General features: G+C 50.3%; 1 protein-coding gene across 3 annotated transcripts in view; it reads right to left on the bottom strand.

The window, feature by feature from the left end:
* ATXN1 (ataxin 1) overlaps window positions 1–15,079 on the bottom strand; it is a 408,090-nt gene that overhangs the window by 3,482 nt on the left and 389,529 nt on the right. For all 3 annotated transcript variants that reach the window (XM_054721445.1, XM_054721446.1, XM_028152384.2), the window contains one exon: window positions 9,235–11,296. In XM_054721445.1, coding sequence (XP_054577420.1) covers window positions 9,235–11,136 — 1,902 coding nt within the window. In that variant the 5' untranslated portion in view covers window positions 11,137–11,296. The remainder of the gene's footprint in view (window positions 1–9,234; window positions 11,297–15,079) is intronic.

Genomic DNA, 15,079 nt, shown 5'->3' with positions numbered 1-15,079 from the left:
TTAACAGTTAATGAAGAAATCATACGGAGGGATTTTTCAGTAAGGGTATATGTAGTTAGGTCTGTCTGTTTGAAATTCCCTTGGAGAGGACTTATCTACCTCAAAACCCTCAGTGCTGATGGCTACTGTGTTGGACATGAAACAGACTTGGTGAGACTTCGCTGACATGATGTTACTTTAAACTGGAACAATGAGCTGTAAGTTCCTTGAATTTGAGACCCAAGCAGGTCTCCCCTATGGTGCTGAGAGCTTCCAATGTTGTTGATCAAGTGTTCCCACTCCAGGTTTTGCAGTTGTAATAAAGTTCAGTAATTACACTGCGTACCTGCTAAATGTGAGGGACTGCAGAAGAGAACCTATTGTTTAAGACCTAGCTCTTGCTTCAGCGGGGAGACAGAACATGCATGCAAAACAAATAACTTCACAAGGCACACCTGGATACTGGCCACCATATGTTATCGCATGATGTCCACGTGGGTACCTACTGGTAACGCAAATGCAATGTGTCCAAAACAGACCCCCTGCCCACTGGCACCTCTTATGCTCTTCTCATCTCCATGAATGGCACTTCCATTATTCCAGTCATTCAAGGCCTGGAGTCACTTTTGACTCAGCTCTTTCATACTACACTCATCAAATCACAAAGCAAATCCTGTCTGTCCTCTCTTCCAAATTTACCTAGAATGAGACCACGTCTCACTGCCTCTACTGCCGCTGTCCTGGCCAAGCCAGCTCCCTCTCACTGGGAGAACAAGCACCATTGCACAGGCCGTGGTCTGCATGCCCCCTCCGCACTGCACCACCGTGACCTGTCTCCTGCTGGTCCTTTACCTGCACCTGCACCTCTGCGTCTGTGTCCACATTAATCCCTGCAGCTGGAATCCCGTCTGCCCTGTGCACTGTCGCCTTCCGTTGCCCTTCTCAGGGCTTCGCTGACCACCCTGCTTGAAATAACAATACCCCATCCCTAGCTTTCCTGCCCTCTCTACCCTGCTTTATTTTCCCCCCATAGCACTATCATTTGATGCATTATTTTTTTACTCGTGCTATTTGTTTCATCTCTTGCCCCAAACTCCCACAAGACTAATATGCTCCACAAAGGTGGAGATATTGTCCGTTTTGCTCATCTTTCTATGCCCAGAGTCTAGGATGCTTTCTGGCCTGTAATAGGTGCATGCCTTGCAGTGTTTTCACAGATGGGAGGCAAACATGAAACTAGGTAATCAGCTTTGTACTGAGCATGCCCAATGCAGCACCCATCAGCACTGACTGCGTGCTTGGAGGTAGATGAGGCTCCCCCTAAGGGAATTTCAAGAAGACAGACATGATCATATATACTTCGACGGAAAAAATCCCTCCGTGTGACTTCATTAACTGTCAATGAATGACTAGTTCCGTGTTTGCCTTCTATTTGCAAAAACACTGCAACGGCACAACTGGCCAACAGAGGTCAATGTTTAGACGCTGAGAGGCGCTGGCTGTCCTTGCTTCTTTGCAGTGAGGACTAAATTGGGCGCCCAGTCCTCTCCAGGGAGAGGGCAGCGCCTTCCTGGGGGCTGGCTGGCCACTAACAGGCAGCTTTCTGGGCTGAGCCTTAGCGGCCTCCCTCAGCGCTTCCCTGTCAGACGCTGAGTTCATCATGACCTCACAGAATCAAACTTTGGCTCTTTTCTCTCCGCTCTTGAGGATCCTCTTTGTTATTTCAGCTGTGCTAATAACCATTCATTTTATGACCTTGTGGGGGTTCAAACGGTCTCTGCTTAAACCCCAATGAACACACATTCCTGAGGGCAGCACCATATAAAAACCAAAGCACATTACATAACTCCTGGCAGCTCCACACAGTCCATCTTTTTCATCCATAAATGTATCTTTTTCCGAATACGTTAGGCAGTCGTAGGATAAGATGTGAGCATGAATAGCCTCTGTCCTTATGTCAGCTGGAGGCCCCACTGCCTCTCATCTCTGGATGTCTGGAAGCTAGGACTTCTCTTTTAGGGGCAGATCACCTTTCACCCTCCTCTCTTCTCCCCGCCTCCTCCTGCTGCCGCAGGCACCCCATGTGCTCACTCCTGCTCCTATGAGAAGTCTGCCTTCCCTCCCTCTCTCCAGCCCCCTAAACCAACCCTCTAAACCCATCACCTCCACCTTCTATTCAAATGGAGGAACCAGGACAAGCAAGCAACACAGCTGGGCCAATAATAATTTATTCAATATCACAGTCCTGGTTTGACTAATGACTAGATTTTATGATCATTCTTTGCTCTTCTGTGTGTAAGTTCAACACAATTCCTTTAACTGCTCCGTCAATAACTATTGTATTTAAACACTGTATGCATAAACACATATTTATGCTGTTGGACTATTTCGATCTTAGATGGGTGCTGTCTATATACACACATATGTGCATAGCACCAAAAACAAGATATAAAGAACACAAAACGTCTGCTGCTTAAATTTGCCTCCTATTTCCTTAACAGGAGTCCCTGTTTTCACAAATGTGAAGGGCATCTGACAAAACATTTTGCTTGGTACTCTCCCAAATGTACCGACTCTGCCTGGTCCTGGAGCCACGGCCGCTCAGGAGCGGGTTTCAGTGGGTGTCCGCGTCCGGTGCAGTTATTAAATTGGGAGTTCCTAACTTTGTCTGCAAGTGACATTCTTTTTTTTTTTAATATATATTTTTTATTGATTTCAGAGAGAAAAGGAGAGGGAGGGAGAGAGAGATAGAAACATCAATAATGAGAATCATTGATCGGCTGCCTCCTGCACACCCCACACTAGGGATTGAGCCCGCAACCCTGGGCATGTGCCCTGACCGGGAATCGAACCGTGACCTTCTAGCTCATAGGTCAATGCTCAACCACTGAGCCATGCCGGCTGGGCTGCAAGTGACATTCTTGATCCTGCTTTACCTGAAGAGAAAAGCCAGCCTGCTTTCCTCGAAGGCCAGTTTGCATGACTACATTCTCAACATCAAGAACCTCAGAAAACCCTCGAACAAGGACTAAAGGGCTCAGCAAGAGACCCACTTACATCGATGTTGAAAAATTATTAATGAAAACAGACATACGTCTTCAGCTGAGTGGAGGACGTCTGTGAGTGTTGTTTGATATTTAATCAGGGTAGTGCAGGCCTGACTCAGTCCGCGGCGGGTGTTTCAGGCGTGCTCAGTGAACCCCATGCTGGTGCTGAGGGGCCTCCAAACACGAATCCCAAGCCACAGCTGGGTGCTTCCCACACATCGTCACACGGCTCCCAGGGCCCCCACTGCCGGGAGGCCCGCGGGACCTGCTCAGCAAGCCACCAGGGCAGCTCTCGACACACAGATTCCATCCCACTGGCTCTCCTTTCTTGGGGCTTAAAAAAGCTTGTCTTGATCCTGGCCGGATGGTTCAGTCGGTTGGAGAATCATCCCGTATACCAAAGGGTTGCAGGTTTGATCCCCAGTTGTGGTGCATACAGGAAGGAGGCAACCAACTGATGTCTCTCTCTCTCTCTCTCTCTCCCTCTCTCCCTCTCTCTCTCTCTCTAAAAATCAATGGGAACATATCCTCTGGTGAAGATTAAAAAAAAAAAAAGTGTGGCATAAAGAACAACAACTTTATTCAGTGCTAAAAAAAAAAAAATGAGCTACCAAAGCCACAGAAAGACATGGCGGAACCATAAATGAATATTGCCAAGTGAAAGAGGACAGTCTGAAAAGGCTACATTCTGTCTGCGTCCAGCTACATGACACTCTGGGAAAGGCAGAACTAGAGAGAGGTAAAAATCAGGGGAGCCAGCGCCTTGGGGTGGGGGTGGGGGTGGTAGTATAAGTAGGCAGTGCATAAAGGGCTTTTAGGGTGGCGAAACCATTTTGTATGATCCCCTAACGCATGGCTACAGTATCATACAAAATACATTAGACATTTGTCAAAGCCCACAGAATGTACAGCACAAAGAATGAAACCTAATGTGAACTATGGACTTTAGTTAATGACAACATATCAATACTGGCTCATCAACTCTAACAAATATGCTACACAAATGCAAGATTTCATTAATAGGGGGAACCGTCTGGGAACTCTGTGTACTTTCTGCTCAATTTTTTTTTTTTGGTAAACCTAGACCTAACTACTCTTAACAATTAAAGCTTATTTTTTTAAAAGCTACAAACAAACGTGAGATCACCTCGTTAGGGGGCTTACATCCATCTGCCTTGGGAGGGGCACACACACAGCAGCCCCGTGGCGTGCCGCTGTTTCCCTGCTGGAGCCGTTCCCGCATCAGAACCCAGAGGAGGATCGCCACCAGGACCTGGGCCACGCCTGGCTCTGGGCTGCGAACACAGGGCAGCCACTATCGCTCTCTGGTTCATTAAGACTCACTCCCAGCAGGCTCCGCATGGGAAACGCTGGCCCGCTGGCTTCCCTGGCTGCCGAGGGACCGTACCCGCTTATGTGCTGCTTGCGTGAGGGCTTCGGCTATTTTTAGGCAGCAGCTAATCCATTAACTGCATAACGCTACCACGGATGACTCACAGAACACAGCAGTCAAATGAAACAATAGTGGGATGAACGAAAAGCCATCGGTAAACGTGCAGTAAGCACATCACTATAACGTGCTGTCTGAGGGAACCAGCACACACACACACACACACCAGGACAGTTGGGAGAAGGAAGTGGCACTGAATATTAAGCAGTCGCCGAGGCGGTAAAGGGAAGCAGTCACCCCAGGAGGATCCGGGAAGCGACAGACAGTCCCACTAACGTAAGGGGCTCGGCAGTTAGGAGAGAAGCAGTCCAAGAAAAGTCTCACCCCAGAGCACTTTACAAGTGAGATCTACTCCAAGTCTTCTGACAAAGTATGTGTACTTTCCAGAAAAGTTGAGGCCTGGGGAGCATGAGGCAGAGGGGTGGGAGGCTGCTCACATACAGAACACTGTTTGCCAGATGGAAACTGAAGGACACCCCCCCCCCCCCCCAGGTGGGGCCACCCTGGGTGGGACTCTCCTAGCGGGCATGCTGCAGGAGAGGCCCATGAGCCCCTGTCTCCGCCTGGGTCCTCCTACTGATGTGGGGGGGGCTGGACCATGCATCCATCCCTCCAGTCCAGTGCACACTCAGGAAAGCACGGCATGTACACACTCACACGCAGAAGTAGCTGTATGCGTGCTCCCGGGCCCGTCATGGGAACATGCCACAGGTGCACAGGCAGGGTAAACAGCTCATTGGGAAAGTTCAGCCTTCTTTCTGGGCTTTTCTAAACTGTCTCTCCTTCCATAAACTCTGTTTAGAGCACAGAGCCTTTTCCTTTTCAGAAGCTAACCATTTCCCTTTTCAGGGCCATAGTCACTTACGTGAAGCAAAGAAGGGACACTAACATTGCTGAGGGCCTACTACGTGCTACACAGTGTGCTGGTTCCTTTGAATGTATTTTTTTTTAATTCTTACATTATTCCCACTAAGTAACCAAGAATGGAAGGCTTGGGTAGAATTTGCACAATAAATTACTTGTGCATTTTTATGTAAATATTTGCACAAAGCCCCGGCGCTACGGAGTGGTGGGGGACAGATCAGACTGAGGTCTTTTTGGCTTCAGATCCCACATCCTCCTTCCAGCCAACCTGCTTCTCACCCAGGCAGGTGATGCTCCACACTCTATTGCCTGGGATCCTTTCTGGGACTTGCCACAGACTTACGGACTCAAACTTGGAGAATATTAGGTGGATTATTATTTGGGAGGGAAGCTCTGAGGGAAGTGATTTTACTGTCCCTTGGGGCTCTGGACCAGAATCACCAGGGCTGAGGGGGCAGCTGGATGGAAGCAGCGACCCTCCCAGCAGGGGTGGAGGGAGTGTGCTACCTGCCCTTCACCTGCCCTTCACCGGAAGAGGACTAAGAGTAGCCAAAAGAAGCTTCCTGTGGAGCCTATAGTAGTAAGGGCTAACACCTGGGGTGGGGCACCGGAGTGCACAGAAATGCCCTGTTGCATAGGACCAGCCCCAGGGATGGGACGAAAACGGGAAAGTATTTTTCTCCTACACTGCCTCGTCTGGTGCTTCAGCTGGAAACAACATTGGAGCCATCTTTGAATAACAATAAGAAGAAGATCAGCTCCTTAAAAATAATTACCAAAATAAAGCCCCTCTGTTTCACACAGGCTGGCTTTAGTTCCCCTCCATCTATGGTCTACGATGGGTCCTGAGCATGAGGCCAGCGGAGGTGCCCTTTATGGCCCCTGGCTCTGGTGTTGATGCCGGCCAATTTCATAAGGGCAGTTCTGCGAGGCAGGAAGGAAAGCCAAGGATTACAGAACAAGGAGGCCCAGGGATCACCAGGTGTAAGGGGTCCTCTACCTGTTTTGAGATGGGAAAAATGGCAGCTCTGAGAGGTAAAACAGCTGGTCTGGCAGCTGACCGGCACCCGGACTCCCGGCTTTCTCTGCGCCACATGGCCTTCTGGGGATCCTGCTTAGGTTTTATAAGGTCACGCCTCCCTGAGGCCCTCCAACCAGGTAGGATTTATACCCGGGGCCATAAATCCACCTACTATAGAAAAACCAGCCTTGCTTCTTCAACTTCCCCCATCAAATCTGTGATTTTGCTAATTAAGTAAACAATTGGCACATTTCTAATCTCCCTGCAGGTGCAAGGATTAGTGATTCCAGCCAGCAGGGAAGACATGGACTGATGTTCAGGCTGGGGAGAGAGCTCCCAGTGACACCGGTCACCGAGGGAAGCACCCCGTCCTGGGCACGTAAATTAAATCTGGACTTGAGTTCCCTCTGACTCTCCAGGACTCTGCTCTGTCACGGAGGCAGACACTGCTGGGGGAGTATTTTCACGGTGATGATGTCAGCCTGTTTCTGATAGGCTCCCAGTAGAGTGACAAATCACTGGCTGCGTTGGGGCCCTGCACTTGTTTCCACAACAGCTCTCTCGCAGGTCTTTGCAGAAGCCCTTCCCAGCATGCAGCCCGACCACACAGGGGCCCTCCTGACAGACCTGCGAACAGGCTGTGACAAATACTCCACCTTCTAATTTGCACCTTGGCTGTCAGCAGAGAGACTAGTGGTCTGGCTACGGGAAGGTAATGAGACTTGGCCTGGAAGCCAATTTCTCTATCATTTAGGCGTTCATTCTGCAAAGTATCAAGCAGGGAATACACAGAGAGATGCTTGCTTCCTCTCTAAGACCTGCCAGGTCCATTTGAAACCTAAAGAGGCCGTGAACGCTGGTGTGAGAGGCTGCCAGGGCCTGGGAGATGCGGCCCACGGCTAGAGCTGCTCTTTCTTCTCAAGTTGAAAGGGATGCTGGTAAGGAACCAGGACTGTTTCAAAAATCACACCTCTTTCCGTTCCTACTTCTGTGCACACTAACGCTTTAAGGATTTAAAAAAAAAAGTACCATGAAAAACATATTTACTTTTCATTCTTGTTCATTTTCCATGCTTCACCTGGGGGCTGTCAAAAAGACAGCTTTGCGAAAGAGAATTCCTTTTTCCTACGAGGACCCACCGCAATCCATGTAGGAAGGTCGGAGTGAGCAGCAACTACAGATGGGTAGTGAGTCCTACATAATGATGCCATTTAAAAAAAATCTGGATTTTTGCTCTTTCTTTGAATCAGAACTTTGAGAAATCTTCTGTGGGTCTTACCAAAGAGTCTAAGCCTACAGTGACATCTCACCATAAAAAAGAAAAGTATTTGGGGCTAAAAGCTCTTGGCAAGGCAGGTCCCGGCTGTTGTGCAAGATCCCACATCCGGTCATTCAAAAGGAGTTCCGGAAAACACTTTGGAAAATTGGCCTCCCTCCACTTCACTCGATCTTTTAAAAATACACTTAAAACAATTCAAACCATTAACTAGCTTGTCCTTTTTTGTTTGTTTTATTTTCTGTAAAGGTCCCAACTATCAGCTAAGCCTTGACCCTTTTCCAACTCACACCTGAAGGAGGCGCTGTCACATCCGAGAGTTTCAAAGTCCCTGATGGAAACATCCCCAGAGAGTGGGTTCTACAGCCAGGGGAGTCCCCATGGGGGCCTACTCTGTTTGACTCAATCCGCCTGGGCAGTGATGGTGCTGTTTGCTATAAGGGGCTGTAGAATAAACGCATCCAAGAGATTTAAGAGCCTGGAAAAGGGTAGACTGAAGGAGCCCAGGGAAATTATAAGAGAGTTGATCCAAGTTCTGGTTTTTAACATGAGTCAACTTGGCTGCACATGACTCTCGGGGTTCCTATTCACCCCAAGCCCAGCAGAGCACCTGGGACAGCCCTGACTTCTCGGATTGTATGAACCCTGCCTTTTATTTTCTGTGTTCTGGTGCTCTGACATCTGGGGGCCTTGCTGACTCTGGAGGGATTGCCCCTCTGGGGTTAGCTAATTCCTAGAGATAGCAATCAACTCTGCTGGGAGCATACCCTTCATATGCAAACCACCCAGCCACTTCCTCTACAAGGCTCAGACTCCTGGCCACTGCCCACCTGCCCTAGTCACCCCACAGCAGGAACCAGACAACTAGGGGAAGAGCCGACTATAAAATTATTCAAACCAGCCAGTCCTACACCTACTCATCCTCTCAGCCACTCCTCCCCACAGAAACCACAATAAGGGTTGCTGCCCCCTCTCTCCTCACTCCCTCTGCCTCCTGACGGAGCCTGGTGCTTCCCGTGCTGCCCCGCGTGGCACGTCCCCTCTTGGGATCTGGGATATAAGAAACTATGTTTTCAATGGCCATTATCTCATCTCTTGGCCTTGCCACGCCTGACCAACAATAAAACCTGCATTTTACAACACGGATGTTGGTGTGAGATATGGTGGGTGACTCTGGGCATCTAATACCTTTACCTGACCATCAGTGTCCCTTCCTGATGGGGAAAAAGGGGCAGATGGGCCTCTAGAAGGGCCTTACCCAGCCTTTCTCAGTCAGGTTCCCATCTGAACCCCAGAACAAAAGCATAACTTGAGTGATGCTTTCCTTAAACTGTCCTGAGGTTGGGACCTGACTAGCCTCACTCCAGGGACAGAGAAGTTAGATCACTGCGAACAGCAGATGTCTTGGGAACACCGGGGCTAATTCTCTTAGAGAATCTTCTTAGAGAAGACTCCGAGTCTGAAGTCTGCCTATAAATGAAGCCTTTCCTTCTCCCCAGAGCACGGCCGAGTCTGCGTCCCGGAAGATGTTCCTCTCGCCAGGAAGTGAGGAAGGTGTGCGGTGGGTGCCCCCGCCTGGGACCGGGGTGAACATTACCTGTGCCCGGTGCTCCCCGACGGCGAACTGGATCACAGCGATGCCCGGGCTGTGGCTGTCCTCAATCCTCTCCACGGTGCTGGAGTCGATCTTCAGGTCGTTGCTGATCTCTGCGCTCTGGATGAAGTCCTCCGTTTTTAAGTCCTCCACCTTCTTCAGCTCCCCGTTGGCCAGCTGGATGATGGAGCCTTTCATGAAGTAGGGGGGCAGCGTCGGGGGCACTGCGGCCGGGGACGCCAGGGACTGCACCACGGGCAGGTGGATCTGGGCCTGCACCATGGCCGGGTAGGCGGCCTGGGTGACCAGGGCCTCTGGGCTGAAGTTCTCGCTCTTGGGAAGGGCGGTGGAGACGAACGTGTGAGGCACTGCTGCAAACTGGGGCGACGACGTGGCTATTGCAGAGGCAGGTCCCGACCCCTCCACGTCAGCACTGCCCACCGGGATGAGCAGGGGCTGGGTGCCGGGGATGACCAGGTGCTGGGGCAGGCCGCCGGCGTAGGTGATCGCCTGCTGCTGGCTGCTCAGGTAGCCGATGACAGGCGGCTGAGTCCCTGCGTAGAAGGCCGCGGCTGGCAGTCCGACTGGGAGTGGCTCCGAAGCGCTGTGGGTGGTCTGGATGACCGTGTGGGGTGACAGCGTGGCGACGGCGGCGGCCTTCACGCCTTCGGGGCCCAGAGCCTGTTGGGGTGAGAGCGCGTAGGGGCGGTGTCCCGGCTTCCCTAAATGCAGGCCACTTTTGTCGTTGAGGGTGGAGGGGGAGGCCTCGCGGTGCGTGACCTGCTGCACTTCCAGGTCGGAGACGGGGGTGTTGCTGTTGGGCAGGACCATCACAGAGGCCCGGACCCCCGAGGAGTCCCGGTTACCGTAGTCGGAGGGGCTGGGGTGCACAACCACGTGCCTGGACTCGTAGGGGTGAGGCGCTGACTTGTTGCCGGCCTTCACCAGGCCCAGGTCGGCCGAGGCGGGGGCCCCGTACCGCCGGCCCTTCTCCATCTCCCCGTTGAGGATCTCCTTGGCCTGCATGGCCTGCTGCAGCCTGCTGCTCTCGGCTTTCTTGGTGGCCTCCCGAGGAAGGAAGTGGCTGCCGGAGTCGGTGTATTGCACTACGACCTGGGGGGAGGGCCCCAGGGTGATGGTGTGAGGGATCATCGTCTGGTGGGGGTGGAGGTGGACGGGGATGGCGGGCGGAGAGGCCGGGCGCCCGGCGTTCTGCGGGGAGCCGGCGATGTGGACGTACTGGTTCTGCTGGGTGGGTGGTGGGGACCCTGGTGCCATGAGCCCCGGAGTCCTGCCCAAGTGCGGCTGCTGCTGCTGCTCAGCCTTGTGTCCTGAGGCGTGGCTCAGCCCGCCCATGCTGGCCAGCAGAGTGGAATAGGCCTCCAGCTGGGAGCGCTGGGACGGAGTGGAGACGCCCCCGGCGGAGGCCACCGCACTGGTGGCGGGGCTGGCCGTGGGGGAGACCAGCTGGGAGGGGATGAACCCTGCGTAGGGCCCGCTGTACTGGGAGGACCCAATAAACTGGAAAGTGTGCGGCAGGTGCGCGTACTGCACGGGCGACACCGGGGTCCCTGACTGCGGGGGAGGGTACACCGTGGGCAGCGTGGTGGTCGCCGGGACAGACCTGGGCGCGCTGGGTGGGGAGTAGTCCAGCCCCGTGGGCAGCGCTTTGTGTAAACCTATTCCCTGTTGTAAACCAAGCTCCACCGAAGTCCCCGCCGGGCCGTGCCTCCCGCCCCCGTGACCTCGGCCACCGAGGGAGCCCGGGAGCCATGCCACGCCCTCCGCCCGGTGGTTGTCGCTGGGCAGGACGGCGGCCTTCTCCTCCGAGGGCCGGCTGGTGGCGGGGATCTCGCGCTTCTTGGGAGGCAGGCATTCGTTGCTCCGCTCTTGGTTGGATTTCATTTTTCGCCGTCCCCCCTCCACGGTGACTGCTTCACTGTCTGGCGGGCTCTGGTTTTAGTCTGATAAACGGAAAGTCACATTTGATTTCTGTAGGGGATCCAGGCCCTTCATGAGGAATCATCTCCCCGCGGGTGCAGTCCGCCAGCAGCAGCTCGGGAATCTGGGAAAAGGAAGAGGGAAAGGCAGAGAAAGGGAAGGAGGGAAAAGAAATCAAGACATCAGCACCGGAAAAGGACGTCCTCCCAAGACTAAGACGAGGCTTTGGCTTCAGTGCCAATTCTGGAAACAAGATTCCAGCCCCGGCATTGAAACAGTTAAAACAGTGGCCTCGGTGGACAGCCTATCAGGAAGACGATTAAGACATGGAGCAAGTCACAACCTTAAAGCAGAGACCTTTTTATGAAGTTAACTCCCCTAAGGCACGTTTCTCAACACCTTCTCCCTTTTTCTTATTAGAAGGTAGACTATGTGTTTCTCAAGTTTTCTTTTCAGAAATGCTGGTCCCATGCCTCACCTCTTCTTTACTTTGTTGGAAAATCAAGTGAAACTCACAGGGAGGATGACATCAGTGAAGGTCCCCTGGGCCCCGCCCTCCGAGCCAGGCCTTAGGGAGGGGCAGGTTAGGAGTGAGCGCCTCAACGGACTTTGCATGTGATCTCTGAATCCCCATCTATTGGAGCCACTACTCGAAGATGCCACCTGACTCTGGGTCCATCCTAACTTTACAACAATTCTCTTTACAAGAATTCCCAGTACAGCCACTCATATGATAACAGAAAACCAAAAGAAATCTGCGAGACAGTTAAAAATGAATATGGTTACAGGTTTTTAAACAATACGATAATCATGCAGGTGTCCTGAAGGCTTCTTTAGTGATGGTTACACACTTGCTTCATCCCTCTTTCCAAGTGGCCTTTGAATTTCCGTTTACACTCCCCTCCCCTATTCTCCTTGGAGACAGCCAGCCTACCATTAACCCTGGAGGTGAAACTTCTTTCAGACCAATCAGAACCTGTGTGTTTACACTCGAACACACAAACAGTGAACCTGGAGCCATTTCTTAGACACATATCTCAGTCTCCCAGTGAACACTGAATTCCGCGTCACCACGACTGTGGGCAAAGAGATGGCCACCTGGCAGGAGGCAAAACATCAATGGAAGCTACTGGAACCAGGCTGACAAGTGCCAGATGTGTGCGCCCCCTACAGGCAGCAGCTGCAGACACGCACAATGTCACCATGCTATGACCTTGGGAAGCTGTGAGGTCCCGCTGTGGGAATCATGTGCCCTGGGGTTACAGTGGTCCTCCTACCCAGACACTCTTTTCTACGCTCTGAATTAAAAAAAAAAACACACACACACACACACACACACAATACGGCTGCAGCTGTCAGCCTCGGATCCTTTTCTATCTGAAGCAATCGCCATATCCCTTTTTTAAAAATCTTTTCATATCCCTATTATTACACACTTTTCTCCGACACCCCTCTGTTCCACTCCCAACACCAGCTTATTCCACACTTCCTGTACAGTTTACACTCCCCACCCTGGTCTGCAATTTTACTTTATTTTGCCAATGATTTAGTGGTCCTTTTTGGTTTTGCTTGAATATCACACTAACAAACATGATAAAAGTACAAATGGCACGAGACCACGTCCCCCAACCGCAATGCCTATGATCAGTTTATGTTGAAGGCAGAGGTTTAGGAATTTGGTGTCTCAACATCAAAGAGCATTTCAATTATAAGAGAGGTTCTCATATGACGAGAGGCACTTTAAAGACTAGGACAGAAACAAAAATAAAAAGACCTAAAATATTAATGCTGAAGAAATATCTGTGTCGAAAGAGTAATGTCAATTATTTACTCTCCCGACCTGCAGCCTTTTAAAGTCCCAGGTAACTGTGTTCTGCGTAGCCTTCTCTTAGAGTGAGCTACATAATTTACACCCGGTACTCGTAAATCGATGAAATGACAGTGCTATTTTCAAAACAATGACAGAATAAAATTAAACTACAATGCATCAAAAACAGTTGTTCCTTTTGGCTGCTTAAAAAGCACTGATAATGATCTTTCATCTACAGATTTCAAGAGTCACCCATGAGCACGGGAACTGTATGAGCTCTCATATTCCCATACCAACTAGCAAAGTTATATAAGATAGATCTACTCAAAGCCCACCATTCCATACGCCCCCTGCTGGCTCTAAAGTAGCACTGATCCAACAAGGCCCCACAAGATTTCACTAAGGATGTTCATGCAAGTAGTATGTCAGAATCTGAAATGAGAACATTTGCATATAGTAGGTCCAGCCAGTAAGGTTAATTAGCCCAAGACAGCTTCAGGGAAGAAAAAGCAGCAGCAGAAAAATCCTTTCAAAGCCAAGCAAAATGTCAAACACATTCAGAAATATGTCCATTAGCAATGCAAATGTAAAATTGCCCATACAACTGAATGCACAATATACAAAACTAGAAAACCCCTTTGAAGGTACTTTTTAAAGAACCCAGTTTGAAGAAGAATGCTGACTTGGTTCTCAGGAGTGCCCTGGCTTATTCACATTGCTTATTTAGAGCTGGTCTTCTGCTAATGGACCACTAAGACTTGGCCTTGACAAACTCATATATTTTCTTTTAAAAAGTTATCCACTGATAAACATCTTTTCCTGATAATGATAATAATAATAATAATAATAATAATAATAATAATAAAACCAAGAATATAAAGATAAAGACTGAACTGGAGCAAAAAGGGCCAGACTGATAAAAATTCAACCCATCCTCCTCCCACATTTGGAAGGACCATGCCTGCTATTACCAGAGCAGCTTGGAGGAGAGGAGGATCTAATTCTGGGGCTGTGCCCCTTCCCTGTGCTCCATCATCTCTCTGTAGCGTCAGTATCTCCTATCAGGGAGAAGCACTGTGAGCGCAGGGATTGTGTCTTGCTCTTTCATATATATTTTTTACTGATTTCAGAGAGGAAGGGAGAAGGAGAGAGAGAGAGAAACATCAATGATGAGGGAGAATCATTGATTGGCTGCCTCCTGCATGCCCCCTACTGGGGATTGGGCCTGCAGCCTGGACATGTGCCCTGACCAGAATTGAATCCTAGACCCTTCAGTCCACAGGTGGACACTCTGTCCACAGAGCCAAACCTGCTAGGGCTATGTCTTGCTCTTTGCAGTAAACCACCAGAGGGCGCCAGAGTATGCCACCATGTCCATGTCTCTGGTACATTGGGTGACTGACTATTCAATGGATAGAAAAGAAGGAAGAGGTCAATGATGAAGGTAGGAAAGTACAGTAGGGAAAAGGAAGGGAGAGAGTAAGGGATAATAAAGAAGAGAAGAAAAAAGGAGAGTGGGATTTCTGTTTTTAGGGTCTGTTTCCAGCTCCACACAGACAAATGGCCTCGGTGTCCCCAATTGCCTCCGCAGGGCTGAAACCCAATGATTCAGCTGGGCCCCGAGGAGTTCGCCTCCGGACGTTCCCGCCACAACAGAAATCTTTCTTTGAAACATGGAGCCACACACGAGTCCATAAACACGAAGTTACAAAAGAACCACGAATGCAGATCATACTGTTCAAACACCAGGAAGGCTAAAATGGAAGAGGGGGTTCATAGATGAATTGAGACAGATTTATTTAGGATTTACTACATACACTTTACCTGGTAATCACTATTCTGAATACACTCATCTCCAGCATCTCTATAGCTACATTTATATCTATCTCTCGATCAGTATTTTAAAACTTAGCTCAGTGGCCTAAGGCCTTGTCATTCCAAGGGTGGCCCTCAGACCAGCAACACCAGCACCCCAGCAGCTTTAGAAATGCAGAACCTCAGGCCCCACCCAGGCCTCCTGATTCAGAATCTGTAATTTAACATGATTCCCCGATGATTCACAGGCACAGCAAGGTTTCAGAAACTCAGTATAAGAAT

This window comes from Eptesicus fuscus, chromosome 9, assembly GCF_027574615.1.
Source record: "Eptesicus fuscus isolate TK198812 chromosome 9, DD_ASM_mEF_20220401, whole genome shotgun sequence".
Taxonomy (NCBI): domain Eukaryota; kingdom Metazoa; phylum Chordata; class Mammalia; order Chiroptera; family Vespertilionidae; genus Eptesicus; species Eptesicus fuscus.
This window is presented reverse-complemented; position numbering and strand designations above follow the sequence as displayed.